The following is an 18553-nucleotide window of genomic DNA, read 5'->3' on the forward strand; positions in this document are numbered from 1 at the left end:
CGGTTCGTGATGGGTTTGTTATTACTACTACTTCCGTCCCCTTTTACATACCCGTTTTAACTTTTGACTAGTTAAATTGACTATATTTTGACTAAACATTTGAAAAAATAATAAAAATTATATTATTAGAAATTATATTTAATCTATTTTAATATGCAACTTTCAGATTTTAGAAATAATGAGTAGATAATTTATAGTAATGTTTAGTAAAAAATTAGTGAATTTGACTATTCGAAAAGCAAAATAGACATGTAAAATGGGAGTAGTTGACAAAAAGTTTTTATGCAATAAGTTGGAATATTGATCCAGTTGTGATGAGGTTTATTTGTATCTAGTTACTGAGTTCAAAATTAGAAAATTTTAATCAATCCAGGTGAATTTATTTGTACTTGTATTGATAATACAAATTTAATTTAAATTTCTAATAGTATAAATTAAGTTTTACGTAATAGTGAAACATTGAAATATATACTGTGTTCAAGAATTGACTCTATATATACTCTACTTTACCCTTTAATGATTTAATCCCGGCATTCTCAGGAAATTCACTTCTGTAATAAACTCAGGTTTTACATGTACAATATAAATAATTGAACAAATTACCTGGTATTATTCTCACTTAAAAATCATAATACCCAATTTTATAAGACTTGGTGTTTTACTTTACTATTTTATATTTAGTTTTGGTTTATAAATTTTATCTCGTATATTTTTTTAAAATTAATTTCCAACAAATTTTAAGATATCATATCATTAAAATATAAGAGATATTGTTTATGGTACACTCGTTAAATTGACTTTTGCCGATGATACCATCACATTTTTACTTCTATCTTCCGTAATCTTATACTTTTTTCATATATAATTCCTCATGTTATATAAAATTTAATAGAATTGATTTTAAATTGTAAAATAAATTATATATTTAAAATTCTTGTTTAAAAAATACATGAAATAGACATTTGAATAATGTAAATTGAGTGACATATATTTAAATTTCATAACCGAATTCTCGTCACTAATATCTCACTTAGTTTGACTCTAGTTTAAATGATTTAAAAATCTATCTCATATATTTTTCTATAAAAAATTCAAATATACAATTTATTTTAAAATATGAAATCAATTCTATCAAATTTTACATAACATGAGAATATTATACATGAAAAATCAGAAGTACAAGATTATGAAGTCAATAACAATATGATATTATCAGTAGTAAAAGCCAATTTCAAGCGCGTGTAAAGACACAATATAATTATCATTTGTAAAAATTTAACCGAACAATTTTGACGTTAATCCTTCAAAATATTAGTTACTTGTCATTTCCTTTATCTACCCCGTATTAAGTGGGTGTTTGGCAACCCTACTTCTGAGCTTATTTATAAAAGAAGTGTTGTCTGCTTTTTGATGACATGTTTGGCAAATAAATTTAAGTACTTTTCATGGGTATTAAAAGCTCAGAAAAGTAAGCTATGGATCCTAGCTTTTTTTGATTCACCACAACTTATTCTTGTTTTAATTAATTTCAAACTTATAAATCACTATATCCAAACACTTCTAACAACTTATAAATTCAAATCAACTTCTCACTTATAATCCACTTCTTTACTTTAAGCAATAAGTCACTTCTTTTAAATTTAACCAAATGGCCCCTATATATGTCTCTTTTAGAATATTTTTTCTGAACTTTTATATTTCAATAATTTATAATAAATAGATAATAAAATTTTATAGCATAAAAATTTACTATATACAGTAGTAGTAGTTTACTCCCCTGTACTCATTTACCCATGGTCCACAGTTCTAATCATTTTCCTTATTTCTTAAACTTATTTTAGTCGTTTTATAATTTCTGTATCTAATTCAAATATGAACACCACCCAGGGAATAATTGACAATTTTTCCTTAAACAAATTTTTAATGATTTAATTTGGCAGATCTGCTCTCTAATTAATAGTACTACTGATCTCTCACATCTCGACGTATTCCATGTTCCAGAACCTCCCCTTCCGCTCCTCGATTGTCTGAATCTTTATTGCAATTTTGTTTCTCTAATCAATTTCTGAATATTGTTATTGCCTTAATAAAATTTTCATTTCCCCTTTTTTGTTGCAGAGCATATCAACTTTCTATCCATGAGCTACAGAAGGTTTCTTCTTCTTCTCTCTCTCTTCAATTTGATGCTTACACATACATAGTTGTATCGTTAAATGTTATATATAATTTTATAGCATTCATGATTAACAAGTGCTGCAGATATTTATCTGCATATGTTTATGTTATATAAGATTAACTGCATTGCTGATATGAATGTTGTTATAGCAAATCAATTGATTCATTATTTTGATGTGATTTAAAATTAGTGTCTCATTTCGTAACTTCTGTTGTGTGAATTCTGCGGAATCTAATGTCACTGTTTTGGTTTTTAATAATTGCAAGTTTTTGCAAAATGTAATTAGGTTTTGTAGGAAGAGAAAGGATTTTGAATTTTTTTTTTTTCTTTTGTGATTTGGAAAGCGCATACTACAAAAGCCGCTTGATTAGTAATTTCTGACTTGATTAATTAGGAATTTTGAGTGCTGTTGTACAATAGTTGAGAGCAAAAAAGATATAATTAAGAAGTTAGGATACTCATTTACGTTGTGTCTGATTGTATGAACATATCTTATATAGTAAACGTTGAAAGTCTACAATAAATCATCTTCTAATCGTCTAATTATATGCTATACTTATAGATTTATAATATATACAGTTACCGGAAATTTCAACATGTAAATGTAAGTTATTGTAATATCCACTATTCAATAATCAGTTCCAGGTCCTGCTCCGCGGCAATGGAGGTCCTGGTCCCTGGCAATCAAATACCAGGGACCTTTTAGCTGGCAGGCTAGTTTCTGACCGTTGGATGAGTATCCAGCGACCAGGTATAACATTTTTTTAAATATGTCCGGGGTTTTTTTACCACTAGACGGGGACTCGTCCAACGCTTTAAAACTGCTGGACGGGGTCATTTTACCCGTCCAGTTATTAAAAAGCGCTGAACGTATTAAAATTTTGTTATACTCCTGGCCGCGGGATATTCATCCAACGGCCAGAAACTAGCCTGCCAATTAAAAGGTCCCTGGCAATCGATTGCCAGGGACCAGGACCCAGTCAGTTCCTTGAGTAGATATATTTCTTCAATCTCTCATTATAAAGTGCATAGAGTTATTGCCTAGAATGAGAGAAGAAAGAAGAGCAATCAAGGAAAGCCAAAAAAGAAAGCAAAAGTTGAAATATAAAAGTGTTTGGAGAGGAAGGATACAGAAATGAGATAAAAAAAGCAGATGCAACATAAGGTTTGCAGTTTGTTGAAGCCGCTCATGGAGGCATAGATAATTTACAAGCGAAATATGTCTTATTATATATTCCTCGACCTTTTCTACTATTATTATTATAGTTATCATGATTTTTCTTTGTGTGGTTTTCATCACTGGTATAATTCAGATTTGGTTGTAACTAGTGTCAGCAAGTAGATACCAGCAAAAGTAAGATTAATTAGTGAGATTTGATAAAAAGCAATTTGATCCTGCTTTTCTTGCTTTTCAATAATTTCTTTTTCTTTATTGTCTTTTGGTCATCTCATCTATCTATGTTACACTTCTTTGTCGGTTTCATTGAACAATGAGTATTATTAAGTGTATATTCTGTGTCTGCACAACTTCCAGGAATTCATTTTTCTAAATCACAGCTCATTAAAATAACATTCTTACGCAGAACCTGAATCCATCTAACACCTCTGGCAGTGTGACGTCTTTTAGTACCTACCTACTTATGGTGATTTATGTTGTGTTCACTTGGTGAGAATAATATGGGAAGGAATGGAATGTGAAATTATAGACAAACTTTGTGGAGAGAAGAATGTATAAGAGAATAGTGAATGAAAGCGAGGGAGTCTAAATTTTTTATAATAATGATTGTTGGGAAAATGGTCAAGAAATGGAATGGAGTGTTCCTCCAAAACATGTTGGTAGATTTCTAGTTCAAATAGTTAGGAATGGAATGAAAGAAGGAATAAAAATTATAAACATTTTCCCTAATCTCCCCTAAATAAGAGTACAACTTTATTACATTCCCTCCTCATTTCTTCCATCCAAGTGAAGACAACCTTAGTTTTCTAAATCTTCCCTATGTGACATCCTTCATGTTAATAATACAGAGACTAATCTGATTTCCTTTTTTCTATCATTTCTGCATGAAAGAACTTATTTACAAGTCAAGACTGTAACTGAATTATAAAATTTTAAACTTCTAATTTATATTTTATATAGGGAGCATCGTGCTTCTAGATCTTCACTCTTTGATGATTATGATAGCCTTGAGGAGGGTGGTCTTAAGGCCTCTTCCTTCTACTCTCGTGATATTGATCAGCATGACAATGACAAAGCGATCGACAGCCTGCAAGACAGAGTCGTGTTTTTGAAGAGGGTGAGTTGTTCATTGAGGCTATTTTTGTTTGCAAGGACTAGAATCCAATGACTATTTACAACTTGCACTTATATTGACTGTTCGATCCTTTAAAATATGTCTGAGGAATTTTATTTCATGAACTAATATTTGCATGAGATTGTTATATTTCAGATAGGGACTACTATCTTTTCCTGCTTTGGACGGCCCTCATCTCTAATATGTGGTTTAGCTGCAAATTAACTAGTATCTATCGTCTAAACTCAGTAGTACTTCTAGGCTGTTGAAGAAAATTCTGTTGGAATGGTTTCTTGTAATAATATGATTGCTTGATTGGTTGTACAGAATATGTCATTTATACAAGAAGTGCATAGATACTTCCTGCACAGCTACTTCCTGTTCGCCAAGTTTGAGTCAATCCTATGATCCTAATCAAGGTGTTTCTGTGTTGAATATCTGACTTTGAAATTGCTACTGGTTATCCAGAAAAACATATCTACTGAGACAAGGAAATTGTAAAACAGAATCGCCAATGATATATGTTTTTTCTGGACTGTCCTGTGACAGATGGCAAAATTGATAAGTATTTTCTTATATTTGTTGGGAAGCTATACAAGAAGCAATTAGTACTGCAAATAAAATTGATAAAAGTTGTATGATGAAGGTTGCACTACATTGTTGTTTTTCTAATTTAATAAACAAATTTAGCATTTATAGGTTTTATCTTGTATTTTCCATTTCTTTTGTCCCCCCAACTGCGTGGCAGTGTAATGTTTTAACATATGTGCAGTGTGTTTGCGGTGCATAAATTAAACCAAGTTGCGTTCATATAAAGAACTTAGAACTATTTAGAGAATTCTTTACTCAGAAATTTTCAAGCAAAATACTAAACTGTTGGCACTTTTGCTTAAAAGAGTTGCTGATAATTTCGCATCTGACAGTTGACAGGTGACATACACAATGAGGTGGAAAGTCATAATCGTATGCTGGACCGAACAGTATGGCTCTTACTTGCAGGAAATTTCACTTGGTGCAAAAATTATTTCGTTATGAGATTTTGAAGCTCTGCTGTTTATATACCAGGGAAGTGAAATGGATGCATCAAGGGGAATTATGTCAGGTACAATGGATAGGTTCAAGATGGTATGTAAAATAGAATTCAAATGTTTATCTTATGATATTTGTTCTTTTCTTTTCTGCCTTAACCGTATTTATCCTGTGGCTTCTGCATAGGTATTTGAGAAGAGATCAAGTCGAAAAACATGTGGACTTGTGGCTTGTTTTGTGGTTTCTTTCTTTGTATTATACTATTCTTTCAGGTAGACTGTTTCTTTCTTTTCTGCTTGTTTTGTGGTTTTCTATGCTTATTGTGCTTATTCTCTTAGGTATACACTCCATTATTTTGCTAAATAGCATGTTTTGTATTTTGTTATTTGTTCTTGTCTATGTACCCTTCCCAGTTGGAAATCAGGATCTCTACTTTAACGAATTGATTTAACTCATTCTAATATATATTGTGCTTAAACTATAACATATATGGCATTTAATGTTAACTATTAAGAGAAATGAAACGCTCTGATTTAATCAATTTTTCGATAGGTTAATATTTAGACTTTCATTCTTCCAGCGAGAATACTTTACTTGAAAGTTGAAACTATTTTGATCCTATATATTTTATAACCAGAACAATGCTGAGTTTGATATATGAATGTCACTTCGTAGCAGCATTAGTGAGAACAAACAATTTCCTTATCCAACCAAAATAAAATTAAATTCCAACTCTTTTAGTGCTCTGCCATTTACTTGAGCATCGCTATTGCGATACAGAAGAAATCTCACCATTAATATGAGATGGATTAGGTCGGCTGGATCTCTTATCAGATGTCTCTTGCCAGCCCCACTTAGAAAACTGATAGAAGATGTTAATCAGGAAAGAGGGAGAAAGAGTTGGGATCACAAAACGAGAAAGGCCACCAAGTCGAAGTGATCACCTTATAAATTTCATTTATCTATCTTCTATTTAGTTTATCACATATTGCGAAGTGAACTAAACAGATAAACTATATTCTCTGCTACACTAAAAAGAAGTAACTTTGCTTGATTTTTTCCACTGTAGATGTATCTTATGCTAATTTTTTCAAACATGCGTCAATTTCAGGATCCTCTTGTACTTCACATATGGCTAGAATGCATATACAGCCTACCTGCTGGATTCAATTCTGTGCAGCTGGTGCCAGTAACTATACAACTAAATGTTTTACAGGTAATTACATATATTCATTTTAGGAATGCTGGGGAAGTTCTTCAGCATATTACACAGGTTTCTTGGAAATTTGAGACATGCAATCCTAGTGATTACAGTATATTGTTTAAATTTCGAGAATTGGTGAAAGCTTGGAAATGATTATTCATCGAATATGAATTGTGCAAGTCGTAATTGTTTTCTACAGACTGAGAATGTATCCGTATTCTGGGGTTTACAGGTATTTGGCCTGCAATAAGTTCTGTTTGATCACATGCAATGCTCAGTTACTGTACTCGTTATCTTTGCCTTTTATGTTGCATTAAAAATGTTGAACAATGGCAGTGGTCCCAAAATTATATCCCAAAAATTTCTTAAAACATAACATATGTGTCAAGCTGTTACTGGTCACTCTTTTACTACCAAAGGTTTTTCTAATGTGTGCTCAGGCATACATACGAATAACAACTTTTAACTTAGATGAAATATTTTGATTGGTGAGGATTTTTGGACCACTATATTAATAAGATCGGAACCAATAAGAATGCAATAACTTATATTCTTAGAAAATCCGCACTATTAATATGATGGATATCTCTAAAAATATATCTGGTTGGTACGCTTTAGAGGATATCTATAATCTTTAGTATGACCATTCATCTGTCAGCAAAAAATATAAATAATTATATACGATGAGCTATATTTGTTGAACCAATATACCTTTTATGCATAGTTTTCGGTAATCATAATCATAGCTAACCACGGGGTAAATATCTTCATTGTTAGCAAAAATTTTACATCATCAATATAGTTAATAATTACTCCCTCCGTCCCATTTTATGTGACCCTTATTCCTTTTTGGGACGTCCCAAAAAGAATGAACCTACAATACTTACTATTTTTGAACACTACTTTTCACTATTACACCCACTACTTTCTTCCACTATCTCTTTTCTATAATAATATAAACACTATTACACCCACTATCTTCCTCCACTATCTCAAATCTATTATTAAATATTGGTAGGTCCCACCACTTTACCCACTTTTCAACTAAACTTACTACATTTTTCTTAATCTCCGTGAAAGTCAAATCAGCTCACTCTTTTTGGGACGGAGGGAGTATAACTAACCATTTTACCAATGACACTTGGAGATGCTATGCACATCAATTATACTCCCTCTGTCCCTTTTTAATTGTCACATTTGACTTTGCGCCGGTCAAATTGATCAAAGTTTGACTGAAAATTATTAATATTTTATTAATTGATAAAATAAAAAAAATATCACCGGAAATGACTTTTAATCTATTTCAAGATGCAATTTGTTTTTCAACATAATGAAAGAGTGATATATAATCTTTGGACAAAAATTAGTTAATTTGACCAACAAAAATAGAATTGTGACAACTAAAAAGGGACGGATGGAGTACTAATTAAAATATGAGATGTGTTTTTTGGGTTATTTTGGTACTCAGTAATAAATAAGTGGGGGGAATACTATTTATTTATTGATTGATTGGGACTTGAATAATAAACATATATATATATTTTTAATAAATATGACAAAAAAATATAAAACAGGAAATTTCTATCCTCGATTAAAATTTCCATGAATTAATCCTCCAGTTTTTAATGAATGAAGAGCCTAATGTTCGGCTCAAATAAACTTTTGCCGAAAGGGGTTTAGTTTTCTGGAGGCCCACTCATTCTCGTCTTTTTCTCATAATATTAAATAAGCCGGATACAGTGTGGGCCGACCCAACAAAACATGAGTCATCCCGGACTTCTTTTCAACCCAACAAATACTTGAGAAGCGAAGTAGACACTTAAAAGCACACGGCCCATTTATTATTTATGTGTCACAATTTTATTATCGTGTGACGATTCTTTTAGAAATTATAAATCGGCTATGTACACAAGCTGGGTCTTATAAACCAAACCAAACAAAACATATCTTGTATATCTCACTTAGAGCAAGGTTGAGGAGAGTAAGATATATGCAGGGTTGAGGAGAGTAAGATATACGCAGACGATGTCCCTACGCCGAAGAGTAGGGAGGCTATTTCTGTGAAGAACCCAGTTTAGTGCAATACAAAGTATTATGTGAGATATAATTAAGTAAATAGTACATTGGCCCACGATTTCTGACACATGCGACCTACCTTTATCGTGAATATAGCTGGCAATGAATGATCCGAGCTTTGTCTTCAAAACAGAGCTCCACAATATTCCAAACCACCTGTCGCTAATGCATCTATCAATGTCTGAGCTGAACCTTATCCTTAAAGCATAACGCCATAATACTCATAATCTCTTTAAACCACGAGATCGAGTCTCAACTACTCTAATACGCTGTCTCCAAGCATTTTTATCTAACGTCATATCACATGTGAGATTCAGGGCTTCCATGTCTAAACTTAATTGATCAGCTCATATCCGACAAGGCCGACCTTTCTTTCTCTTGCCCCGAACCGATATGTGTTCGACTCTCCTAACCGGTGCTGAGTTACATTTGCGTCGAACATCTCCATACCAATATAAACGTCCCTTCTTTATCTTCTTAGATATAGACTCAATACGTAAAAACGTCGAAAAACTGGGTCTTTATCTGATTATTATCAGTGGTAAAATTACCCCTAAAATCAAATATACAATTATTATCGACATAAACGATGAATAATTGAGATCTCAAGTCAAGACCAGAGCCAGCCAAGTTTGAAACAGTGAAAATCATCCTTTTCCCACAGTAACTCTCCATTTTACCCTTCTGCTTTAAGATTTCAAGAGGCAAATCAAATGGGGAGTGAGCAGTAGGTAAATTCAATTCAAAGACAATGAATTAATTCATGCATGATGCATGTATTTATTTTGCTCAATGATTACGAGAGCGATAGATCATGACATCTGATCCTATTATCTTTTGACCTGCTGTATCTTCGTCTGAGGAAGGCATCGTTTTTGTTTTAATAAACGTGGCACCAGTCACCACTTGTCCTGCTTGCAATTTAAATATTTTATTTTATTCTTTCACACCTACTTTGATTGGGTAGTCATGGATCTCAAGTCACACCCAGAATTTAATGTTACGTTTGTCTCACCGTTTTTTTTAAACGTTTAATTATATATTTCGAAAGCAGTATAATTTTATATATTAATTATTAATTGGCGCATCACTTTACTCATTTTTTTTAACTAAATTATATTTTTTCTTAACCTCCATATTACACCTCATATGTATATAACTTCGTGAGACAAAAAATGTATAATTTATGAAATGTAAAATTTGTTAACTTGACCGACTATTGAGTATCTGTTTGTTTATTCTAATCTTATGTTTAATCATATTTATTTTAAGATTATTATTATTTGTAATCATTAAAATAATAAAATAAATTAACTTTTGTTATGTTAATTTCTTTAAAATTAAAATAATTCTTTTCATAATTAGTAATTGAATAAATAAAACGGAGTATGGAGTAATTTTTGAATTGACTGACAAATATCTGACCAGGTTACACATAACTCTATCTATAGATCGAAAGAACAAAATCTATCTGTATATATGATCAAGTACACAATGTAAGATCTAGGACCATGAAAAGATAATGAATAGTAATTGATAATGCAGATATCTAGGACTCAGATGCAAGTTTATGAGTATAATTATAAGGGATCCATAGATTTACATGGACAGCATAATCCAAATGACTAGATTTAACTTATATGGACTACTCATCATAAACAAACTCAAAAACCGTAGATATTTGTGCAGCTTCATCACTCAGAATTAAAGAATTACTTAAATTATATAAGTTGTGATTTGTGAATCACAATGAACTAGTGGACGATGCCTGCTGTACTTTAGATTTGGATGTATTTTTTATATCCTTAATCATGTTTATCTACTCGCAACTTGCTAAATTAGTAGTAAATAAAAATTGGCATATTATATGGTCTAAAGTGTGTAATTATGTACTATGTGTCATATAAAATTCAAATGCAGATCCCCTGGACAATCCTTTTAACATGTCTCATTCACAAATTTCGCATCGGTTGTCTCGAGACCCTCTCAACATCCAACATAAGGTTTTCTTTTCCTCGTTGCCCATGTCAATAGCCAAAGATTGTGTTTGCTTTAAAAAATGAAATAGAAAAGAAATTGTATGAAGTTATTATTACAATATGTTTAAACGAAAAGAATATACAAGATATAGTAAATGAATTTCAGGGATTGAACATTTTTATGGTAAAATTTAAAGAAAAATGTGAATAGAGAAAATGATGAATTGCTTGAGACATTGAATAATGGTTTAAATAATTTGGAATGAAAAGAAGGAATAAAATTTTATAAAACGTTTTCTTACTTTTCTCAAATAACAATAAAATGTTCACTGCATTCTATTTGATGAGCACAACATGTGTTTGGTTGGGACATCAGTTGATGAGAAATGGATGGAATGAAATTGTACGAGAATGAGTAAAAGTTAAAAAAATAATGAAAATAGGATGAGACAGAAGATAAGATAATTGAATACAAAACTATCATAAGAGATTTGAGAAAAAAAAATCGGATATTTAATATGGTCGAGTGTTCATTTTTGAATTGATCGTGTTATGCCCAAATTATATAATAGATCTAGACATTTCCATATTTGAAGAAAATCAATTGAGCTTATTTTGAGTTAGATTTAGTTGACGGGCGGTCCGGTGAGTCCGGACCGGGTTGTCTAGGTCCCTTTTGAGTCAAGGCACGTGACCTGTCCGAATGAACGGACAGTCCGGTCTTGACTTAACTCGAGTTTCAGTAGATTAACAAGTGATCGGTTCGATGATCCGGTAACAAGTAGCTTGAACCTTGAAAAGATTGAATAATTCATAATGGATACGCAATTAGATCCCGAATTAAGAAGGCGAATTATTAAACGAAAGACACAGCAAGCGTCTACATACGGAACCTCAGAATTCGGACATGAATTCTTCTCTTGTTTTATCACAATATATCACAAAGAAGACCGACATGGGGATATGATCTATTTGACCATTCCATACCTATAATCGTATATAAGTATAACACTAAATTTTTATCAAAAAATAAAATAAAAATTATAACACTAAATTCACTTTGTTTAAAATTTGGCCAAACTGTCAAATGCGTGCACATTGCACATGCACCGAAATCTCATTATCTTATCGCCAATGGGTTGTTCCTCGTGATCATGTGCATGGTTACCCATCAATTATTCAGCCAAAATGATTACAAATATATATTCACCGAAAGTTAATTCAAGACAATTCATGAGTGAAGAGAAATAATTAGGAGTCAGTTATTTGAATGTGTTTGGTATTTGTTAAATTTCCATCATTTCATGAATCATGCATGTAGGAAAAGACCGAAAAGAAAGGAAGGGAATGCACGTTAAGTTTTCCAACTTTCTCAAGATTTGAAACTTGTGAAGCACTGGAATATGAAAAGTTGAAAATTATAATTATATGATGATATATATAATTTTTTAAACATATATAATCATTTAAAAGATATTTTCTAATATTTCAATTTACAAAAATTTATGGAACTATCTCTACATTATTCACACAGAAAGCAAACTGACTACTTATTATTTATAATTTCAAATCACTCTCTATTTAACTTTTTACTTGTAAATGAAAAAACTAATTTTAACTGACCTACACTTCTGTTCCAACCAGGGAAGACAATAATTTTTCTGCACTTTTTGAACTTGAGGAGAAGTAAATAAAACAATATTTTCTATCAACTTGAATTATACATCCACTAATAAGATATCGCATTATATGTTATTCCAGATGCATACATCTATGCTTTCTATAATCAGATATTATGCAACCTTGTTTGTTTTTATAAGAACTCTACGAAGCTCATCAGCAATGCCTGATAGAAGAACCGGTTTTTGAACAAGGCCATTAATCCCTACTTGCAAACATTTTTCCCACACATCTTCGTTATCACTTGCGGACAAGGCGATGATGAGCGGCCAATTTCGACTTCTAAACTTCCGGATTCTCATTGCAATATCATATCCATCGAGGTCATGCATGTGGAGATCTACGAAGATAACTTGGAAAGGTGATGCGGAGGTTCCCAATGCAGCAAGGCATTCATGCCCGGATGAGACAACGGAAACTACACATCCCAGCTTCTCCAGGAGCTTTCGAGTTACAGCAAGGTTTACATCATCATGATCAGCTAACAGCACCTGCCGCCCAATAAATAGAGAATTTGAGTTTTGGAGCTCAGAGGATGTCTCGCCAGTTTCTGAAACGCCTACTACAATCGATGGCCGGAGTTGAAATTGAAGAACAAGAGCCATGCTTTGATCAAAACCCACTGGATTTGGAACTACCCAGATATTTCCTTGCATCATCTGCAATGAGGAGAAAATATAGATATATTTTATAAATGATTATAAACAATAAACAAACTGAAAGAAAATAGACGAATACAAGGCCTACTTAGAACCTATAAATGCAAAAAATCATGTTAATTTAAGGGAGATCATGACACTGGTTTCAAAGTGCACTAACGTCGTAGGCAAGCGGTTTCAAAGTGAATTAACAGTGAACAAGCTAACACTGTACAAGTATTCAAGAATGTAATTTCATGGGGCGTTACAATTTTTTTAAAATTCCTTTAACTATAGCCTTAATTACACATAATTCATATAAGACAATTTGTCAAGGCCTCTTTTAGATCATTTTTCTTCTTTTTTAACAGATTCGTTTAATTTTAATAAAATAATTGAAACAAAAAGTATAACAAACCTGGACTAGTTTCCTGCAAATGCCAAAGCTCAAGCCTTCCTCAATTCTCTTGTTCCAATATCTTTCCTCACCAGAACTATTCATCAATGCATCATTATTCTTGATACCAATCTCAAATTTTACATGAACCTGCCCATCGAACGAATTTGTTCTCCATGTTCCCCATCGTTGATCATTTCTTCCCTGGCTTCCCCTCTCTGAGAATACCCTTATGGTTAGACGCCCTTGTTTGTTGGTACCCTTTAGGAGATTTCCTACCATATGTAAAATAACCTGGAAAACTCTCCTCTCATCCCCCATAACATAATCTGGAAGTGACCTTTCAACTTCAATAGAAAACGAATGACCTTTGTATGCGCACAAGCACTTGGCAAGGCAACCTGCTTCTTTTACCATAGAATGTAGGCTGAAATACCTCATCTCAAACGGAAACTTAGCATTGTCCTTCGGTGATGCATCCATCACATCATTTATCAAGACAGAGAGAACATCACTTGTTGTAGCCATTGTCTGAACCAAGGTCTTTTGGTCGCTGCTCAAGTTTTCATCTTGCATAATAGAAAGCAAACCCATAACTGAGTGCATAGGTCTTCTCAGTCCATTACTCATTACCGTCTGAAAGGCATTCCTTGCCTGAGTAGCCATCATAGCATCTTGTTTTGCCTGTTGCAAGGCCCGATTTTGCTCGCCTAATTTCTCTCTCACTAGTTGTGACTCTTCTAAAACTGCGGCATGGGAAAGTGCTACAGCTACTTGATCAGCAACTACATTTAATATCTCTATTTCCTGATCGCCCCAGGACCTATGTTGTCCACTGGGAAGAACCAAAACAAGTATTGCATAACATGCTTGTATTATTTCAGGGGTTCCACCTTTAAAGTCAGAAACTCTTAACATTGGCATCCTAATAGCAGCCACAGTTCCTGGCTCAGCAGTTCCTCGGCTACTTCTAACTGCAAGTGCTGATTGAGGGTCAAGTATCTTAACTCCATCATTCTCCTTAATCTTTCTAACATCAAGATCACTAATTGGGATGGAAAGATTATATAACCCAGAAATGTTTCCCCCTTTCAATTCATGTGTAAGGTTCATCTCAGTTCTAGTCTCATTGGGCATCCAAATTACGCAATTTTGCAAATCTAGTGTCTCAGACAACTTATCTAGCGTTGTATACAATATAGTGTGACGATCAAGTGACTTCCGTATTTCTTGGGTGAGCATACGAACATGCCAACCTGCTTCTTTTTGTTGCTTTATTATTCCAACTTCGCGTCCAAGATCCCAAGTTTTCTTTATCAACATGAACTCTCTAACTTTTACTTTCAGCAACAACGGAATAAGGGTGATTAAAGTTATGGCAGTTGCAAATGAGACTAGTGCAGTGAGTAATTTGAAAATAGTCAAAGCAAGCATCAGTTGAAACGTATGGGGGCCATAAGTCCAACCATTAAGCAAATGTGTCATCCCGCATAGAACAATGAAGGCGATGAATTCTATGATTACCCATTTGAATGGAACGTTTGAGCAACTAATAAAATAGAGGAGTTCAATAGGGATGGAAAAATATGCCACAGCAATCAAGAAATCACTCACTTTTTGGCATACCGTGATGCCTTCTACAGTCCAAAATCCCTCATCCTCATCGCAATTACAACCAGAGAAGTCATTGCTCGCGACCGAAACAGAGAAAAGAACCCACAAGATCAATAATTGAACTAGCAATGATTTTGACATTGCCAGGCTCTCTTATAATGCCAAGAAGGGTTTATCACAAAAATCCTAATCACCACATAGTCACTGCACTTGCTTTTGGCATTTATTACCTGCAAATAGATATCAAACTGATCAGAAGCCCATCCTAGACATAATCTCTTATCTAAAAAGCATAGTACACCTTTCTATGGGCAGGTAATAGCATAATCATCTTGGACCAAACCAAAGAAAATCTAAAAACAAACAATCTATCTTAGCAAATAACAATCTAGCTCACCACAACAGTTATACACAATTATATCACTTTGATTCTTACAGTAATCACAAACTTTTCACCAACCTAATAGTAATCTAAACTTGTAAGAAAACCAACATACTAAAAAAACCAACATACTAAAAAAACATTTCAAAACACAAGATAGAAACTGTAAGAAAACAAGAGATGGGAAATCAACTGAACAAAATAAATAACAGTAATGTGGGCAAACACAAATATAAAAAGAAAATACCTGAAAAGAGTTCCCCAGATCAAAACTCAATCTTCAGATCCTCTAAATCATTCAAATGTACCCTGTGCAAATACACACACACACAAACAAACACCTTGCTCACACATCTCTCCCCATCTATCAACTTCTTCCTCAACCCAACCTTCAAAACCCAGCTATATCTCAATCCAAAAAATGAAAACAAAGTAGCCACCATCCAAAGATTCAATCTTTTTTCATTCTTGAAAGAAAAAACAAGAACTTTACAAAAAAAAAATTAAATTACATAAAGAGCCTAAGGCTTTTTCTCAGTTCTTCTTCCATTTCCATTTCACTGTCTTTTTCTCTGCCTACTTATATATATTTGTGTGTGTATATTGGTAATGGGGTGAAAAGAAAGTTTGGGCTGTTTTGGAGAAGGGGGTTTGAGCACACCTGTTTAATAGGTTGGAGAAAAAGGGAATAGGTGGTATTTGTATACTGGGAATGGTATTAGTACAGAAGCAGAAGATTATGACTAGTTTATTCATTTATGTCAGTTATGAAACTCTTTTCATGTAGTTGCATTCTATGTTTATAAATTCTCATCAACAAATATTTCTAGTCAGAATTTAAAACTTTTATTTGTGTGATGATTTTTTTATATTCGACTAAGATAAAATATTAAGAATATGAAAATATTTATTAAAGAAATGTTGTATACTTTATTATTATATATAATAAAATATTATATAAGTTACAGAATGATGACTATTTTTGAGTTCAAAAAAGAGGGTAAGATTCCAAATTCTTATCTATATTTTTAGAGAAAAGGCGTGACTGATTTATACAGAAGAATAGGCATTTTAGTCAATAGTTTGAAATATAAAAAAATAATATTGGTCATTTTTCAAAATAACAAAATAAAATAATATTTTTATTCTAAAGCACAAAGCTTAAATTAATTAATTACAAACTTCGATATAAAATATGATGCGCCTTATTTGTAATATGATTTATGTTATATTATATCCTTAAACTTTTATAATTTATTCTATCCCAGGGCCTCCATTTATTATATTATATTGTTGATGTTGTAGGACCTACATCATTACATGAAGAGAACTTGGACGCACTTTTGATAGAAAACGTCTTTTTCACCCTTCCTATTTAATTCTCTCTCCTCGCTAGTTTTATTTTCTTGGCTTTACACAAGTAGACTATGCGGCCGTTTGGCCAAGCTTAAAAAAAGTGATTTCATGCTTGAAGTAAAGAAGTGGAGTAGAAGTGTGAAGTAAATAAGTTAATAAAGTGTTTGGAAAAGAAGCAGAAGCTGTGAGAGAAAAGTTAGCATTCTCAGCTTCTTAAAAGTGCTTCTACTTCTTTACACAAACGGGTCAAGAAAAGCAGAAGCCAGAAGCAGAAGCAACTTCTTGTTCCCAAACAGCCCCTATGTTTGGTTATGTAATTTCGATATTATATTTTAAAAAAACTACCAAATAATAAAATTAAATATAACAAACTCTTCAAAATGAAATGTACTAAATATCTTGATTTTTGTTAAATAATTTTGCAAAATATTTTGATGTGAGCAAATAGATGTTATTATTAAAATATAAATTACCTCAAAAAATTAAAATTTATATTATTTGGACATTTTTATTTACAAATTTCATATTCAAATACGTAACAATAAATATACTTTAAAAACTTAAATAATGTGCATAATTTTTAAAAGAAATAATGTGAAAGACAATAATAACTTAAAATCTTTCTTCTTGTTTCAATTATTTCATGTATCAACAAAAATTGAAAGGAATTACAATCTAATACAATAATATTAAAAAAATTGAATTTTTTTTCAATATTTCTTTTTTTTTTGTCTTCATACTTCTATTTAATATTAAATAAATATGTTGTGGCAAAAAAAAATATTAAATAAATATGTTAACATCTGCAATGCTGAGATTTAAAATCAGAATACTGCAATATTTTGAATAAATATATCATAATTATAATAATATAAAGTTTTAAAAATATATGTTTCTTAATTTATATTAAAATAATAATTATGTAATAACTTTAAAAGTTAATTCAAACATCAAAATCATTTAAAAAGTCTAAGGACCTAATTTAAAATATTAAAAATATTAATCTAATATACATGTAAATATGAATTGAGGAAGGTAAATATTAGTCGAGGAAGGATCGGTACTTTTGAGAACACATAAAGTATTTATTTGAATGCTCAACGCTACTTTAAACAATTATTTAATAAAAAATCACTCTCAAGTTTGCAACAAACCTGTGCATTATGTCATTTGTCAAAGTTTTGTGCTTTGAAAGATAAAGTAATATTTACTCTAATCATTTTTGGTGTTATGAATAAGTAGTGTATTGGTCAAAAATCATAATCACGCTTACATGAGTACAAAATTATGGCTTAAATATCATTAGAGCTTAATACGATTTGTATTATGTTAGTCTGATCATTCGTATTGCATCGTTAAAAAATATATAAGTTAAATGAAAAATAAAGATATCAGTTTATAATTGTAACATTTGTTTACCTATAGTAGATCGAGTGAATAGACAAATTAAACAAAGCGTAATTTTGAATACAACTGTTTTTCTCGTCTGACAAATCGGAGTAAACGAAGATTAGTACTATTACTTCACTTGACTGATTCAATAGCATTTTTATCGGTATAATTTTCAGATAATTTTGTTCTTATTGATGTCAAAGCCTCTGTCTTTCATCCTGGATTGCCAACAGGCGTTGGCTAGAAAGATACTCTAACACCGGCGAATATTGGTTCATAATAAAACATGCAATTTCTCACAGTATTAATTAATGATAGCTGAAAATATTAGAATTCTTC

At 31.9% G+C, this 18553-nt stretch overlaps 2 protein-coding genes across 3 annotated transcripts; one reads left to right on the forward strand and one right to left on the reverse strand.

Moving 5' to 3' along the window:
* Positions 1-1877: 1877 nt before the first annotated feature.
* Positions 1878-6966, forward strand: LOC108210802 (bet1-like SNARE 1-2). 2 transcript variants are annotated; one of them, XM_017382222.2, is made up of 7 exons: positions 1878-2025; positions 2119-2152; positions 4314-4470; positions 5391-5447; positions 5533-5592; positions 5683-5768; positions 6608-6966. In XM_017382222.2, the coding sequence occupies exons 2-7, from the start codon at positions 2139-2141 to the stop codon at positions 6633-6635; spliced, it is 402 nt and encodes a 133-aa protein (XP_017237711.1). In that variant the 5' UTR covers positions 1878-2025; positions 2119-2138; the 3' UTR covers positions 6636-6966. The 2 variants fall into 2 exon arrangements, with proteins under 2 accessions (XP_017237711.1, XP_017237719.1); XM_017382230.2 differs by having other exon boundaries at positions 1883-2152.
* Positions 6967-12442: 5476 nt separating this feature from the next.
* Positions 12443-16171, reverse strand: LOC108204583 (ethylene receptor 2). The gene is made up of 3 exons (XM_017374099.2): positions 15714-16171; positions 13492-15314; positions 12443-13094 (listed from the first exon to the last, which is right to left on the reverse strand). The coding sequence occupies exons 2-3, from the start codon at positions 15223-15225 to the stop codon at positions 12549-12551; spliced, it is 2280 nt and encodes a 759-aa protein (XP_017229588.1). The 5' UTR covers positions 15226-15314; positions 15714-16171; the 3' UTR covers positions 12443-12548.
* Between the last annotated feature and the right edge of the window lie 2382 nt (positions 16172-18553).

This window comes from Daucus carota, chromosome 1 (genome assembly GCF_001625215.2).
Source record: "Daucus carota subsp. sativus chromosome 1, DH1 v3.0, whole genome shotgun sequence".
In the NCBI taxonomy this organism is placed as follows: Eukaryota; Viridiplantae; Streptophyta; class Magnoliopsida; order Apiales; family Apiaceae; genus Daucus; species Daucus carota.

Coding starts and splice junctions, on each gene's coding strand:
- LOC108204583 (XM_017374099.2), bottom strand. CDS start 15,225: ATGTCAAAATCATTGCTAGTTCAATTATTGATCTTGTGGGTTCTTTTC. Junction 13,095..13,491: donor TTTGCAGGAAACTAGTCCAG/GTTTGTTATACT, acceptor TCCTCATTGCAG/ATGATGCAAGGAAATATCTG.
- LOC108210802 (XM_017382222.2), top strand. Junction 5,448..5,532: donor ATCGTATGCTGGACCGAACA/GTATGGCTCTTA, acceptor TTTATATACCAG/GGAAGTGAAATGGATGCATC. Junction 5,769..6,607: donor GTATTATACTATTCTTTCAG/GTAGACTGTTTC, acceptor CGTCAATTTCAG/GATCCTCTTGTACTTCACAT.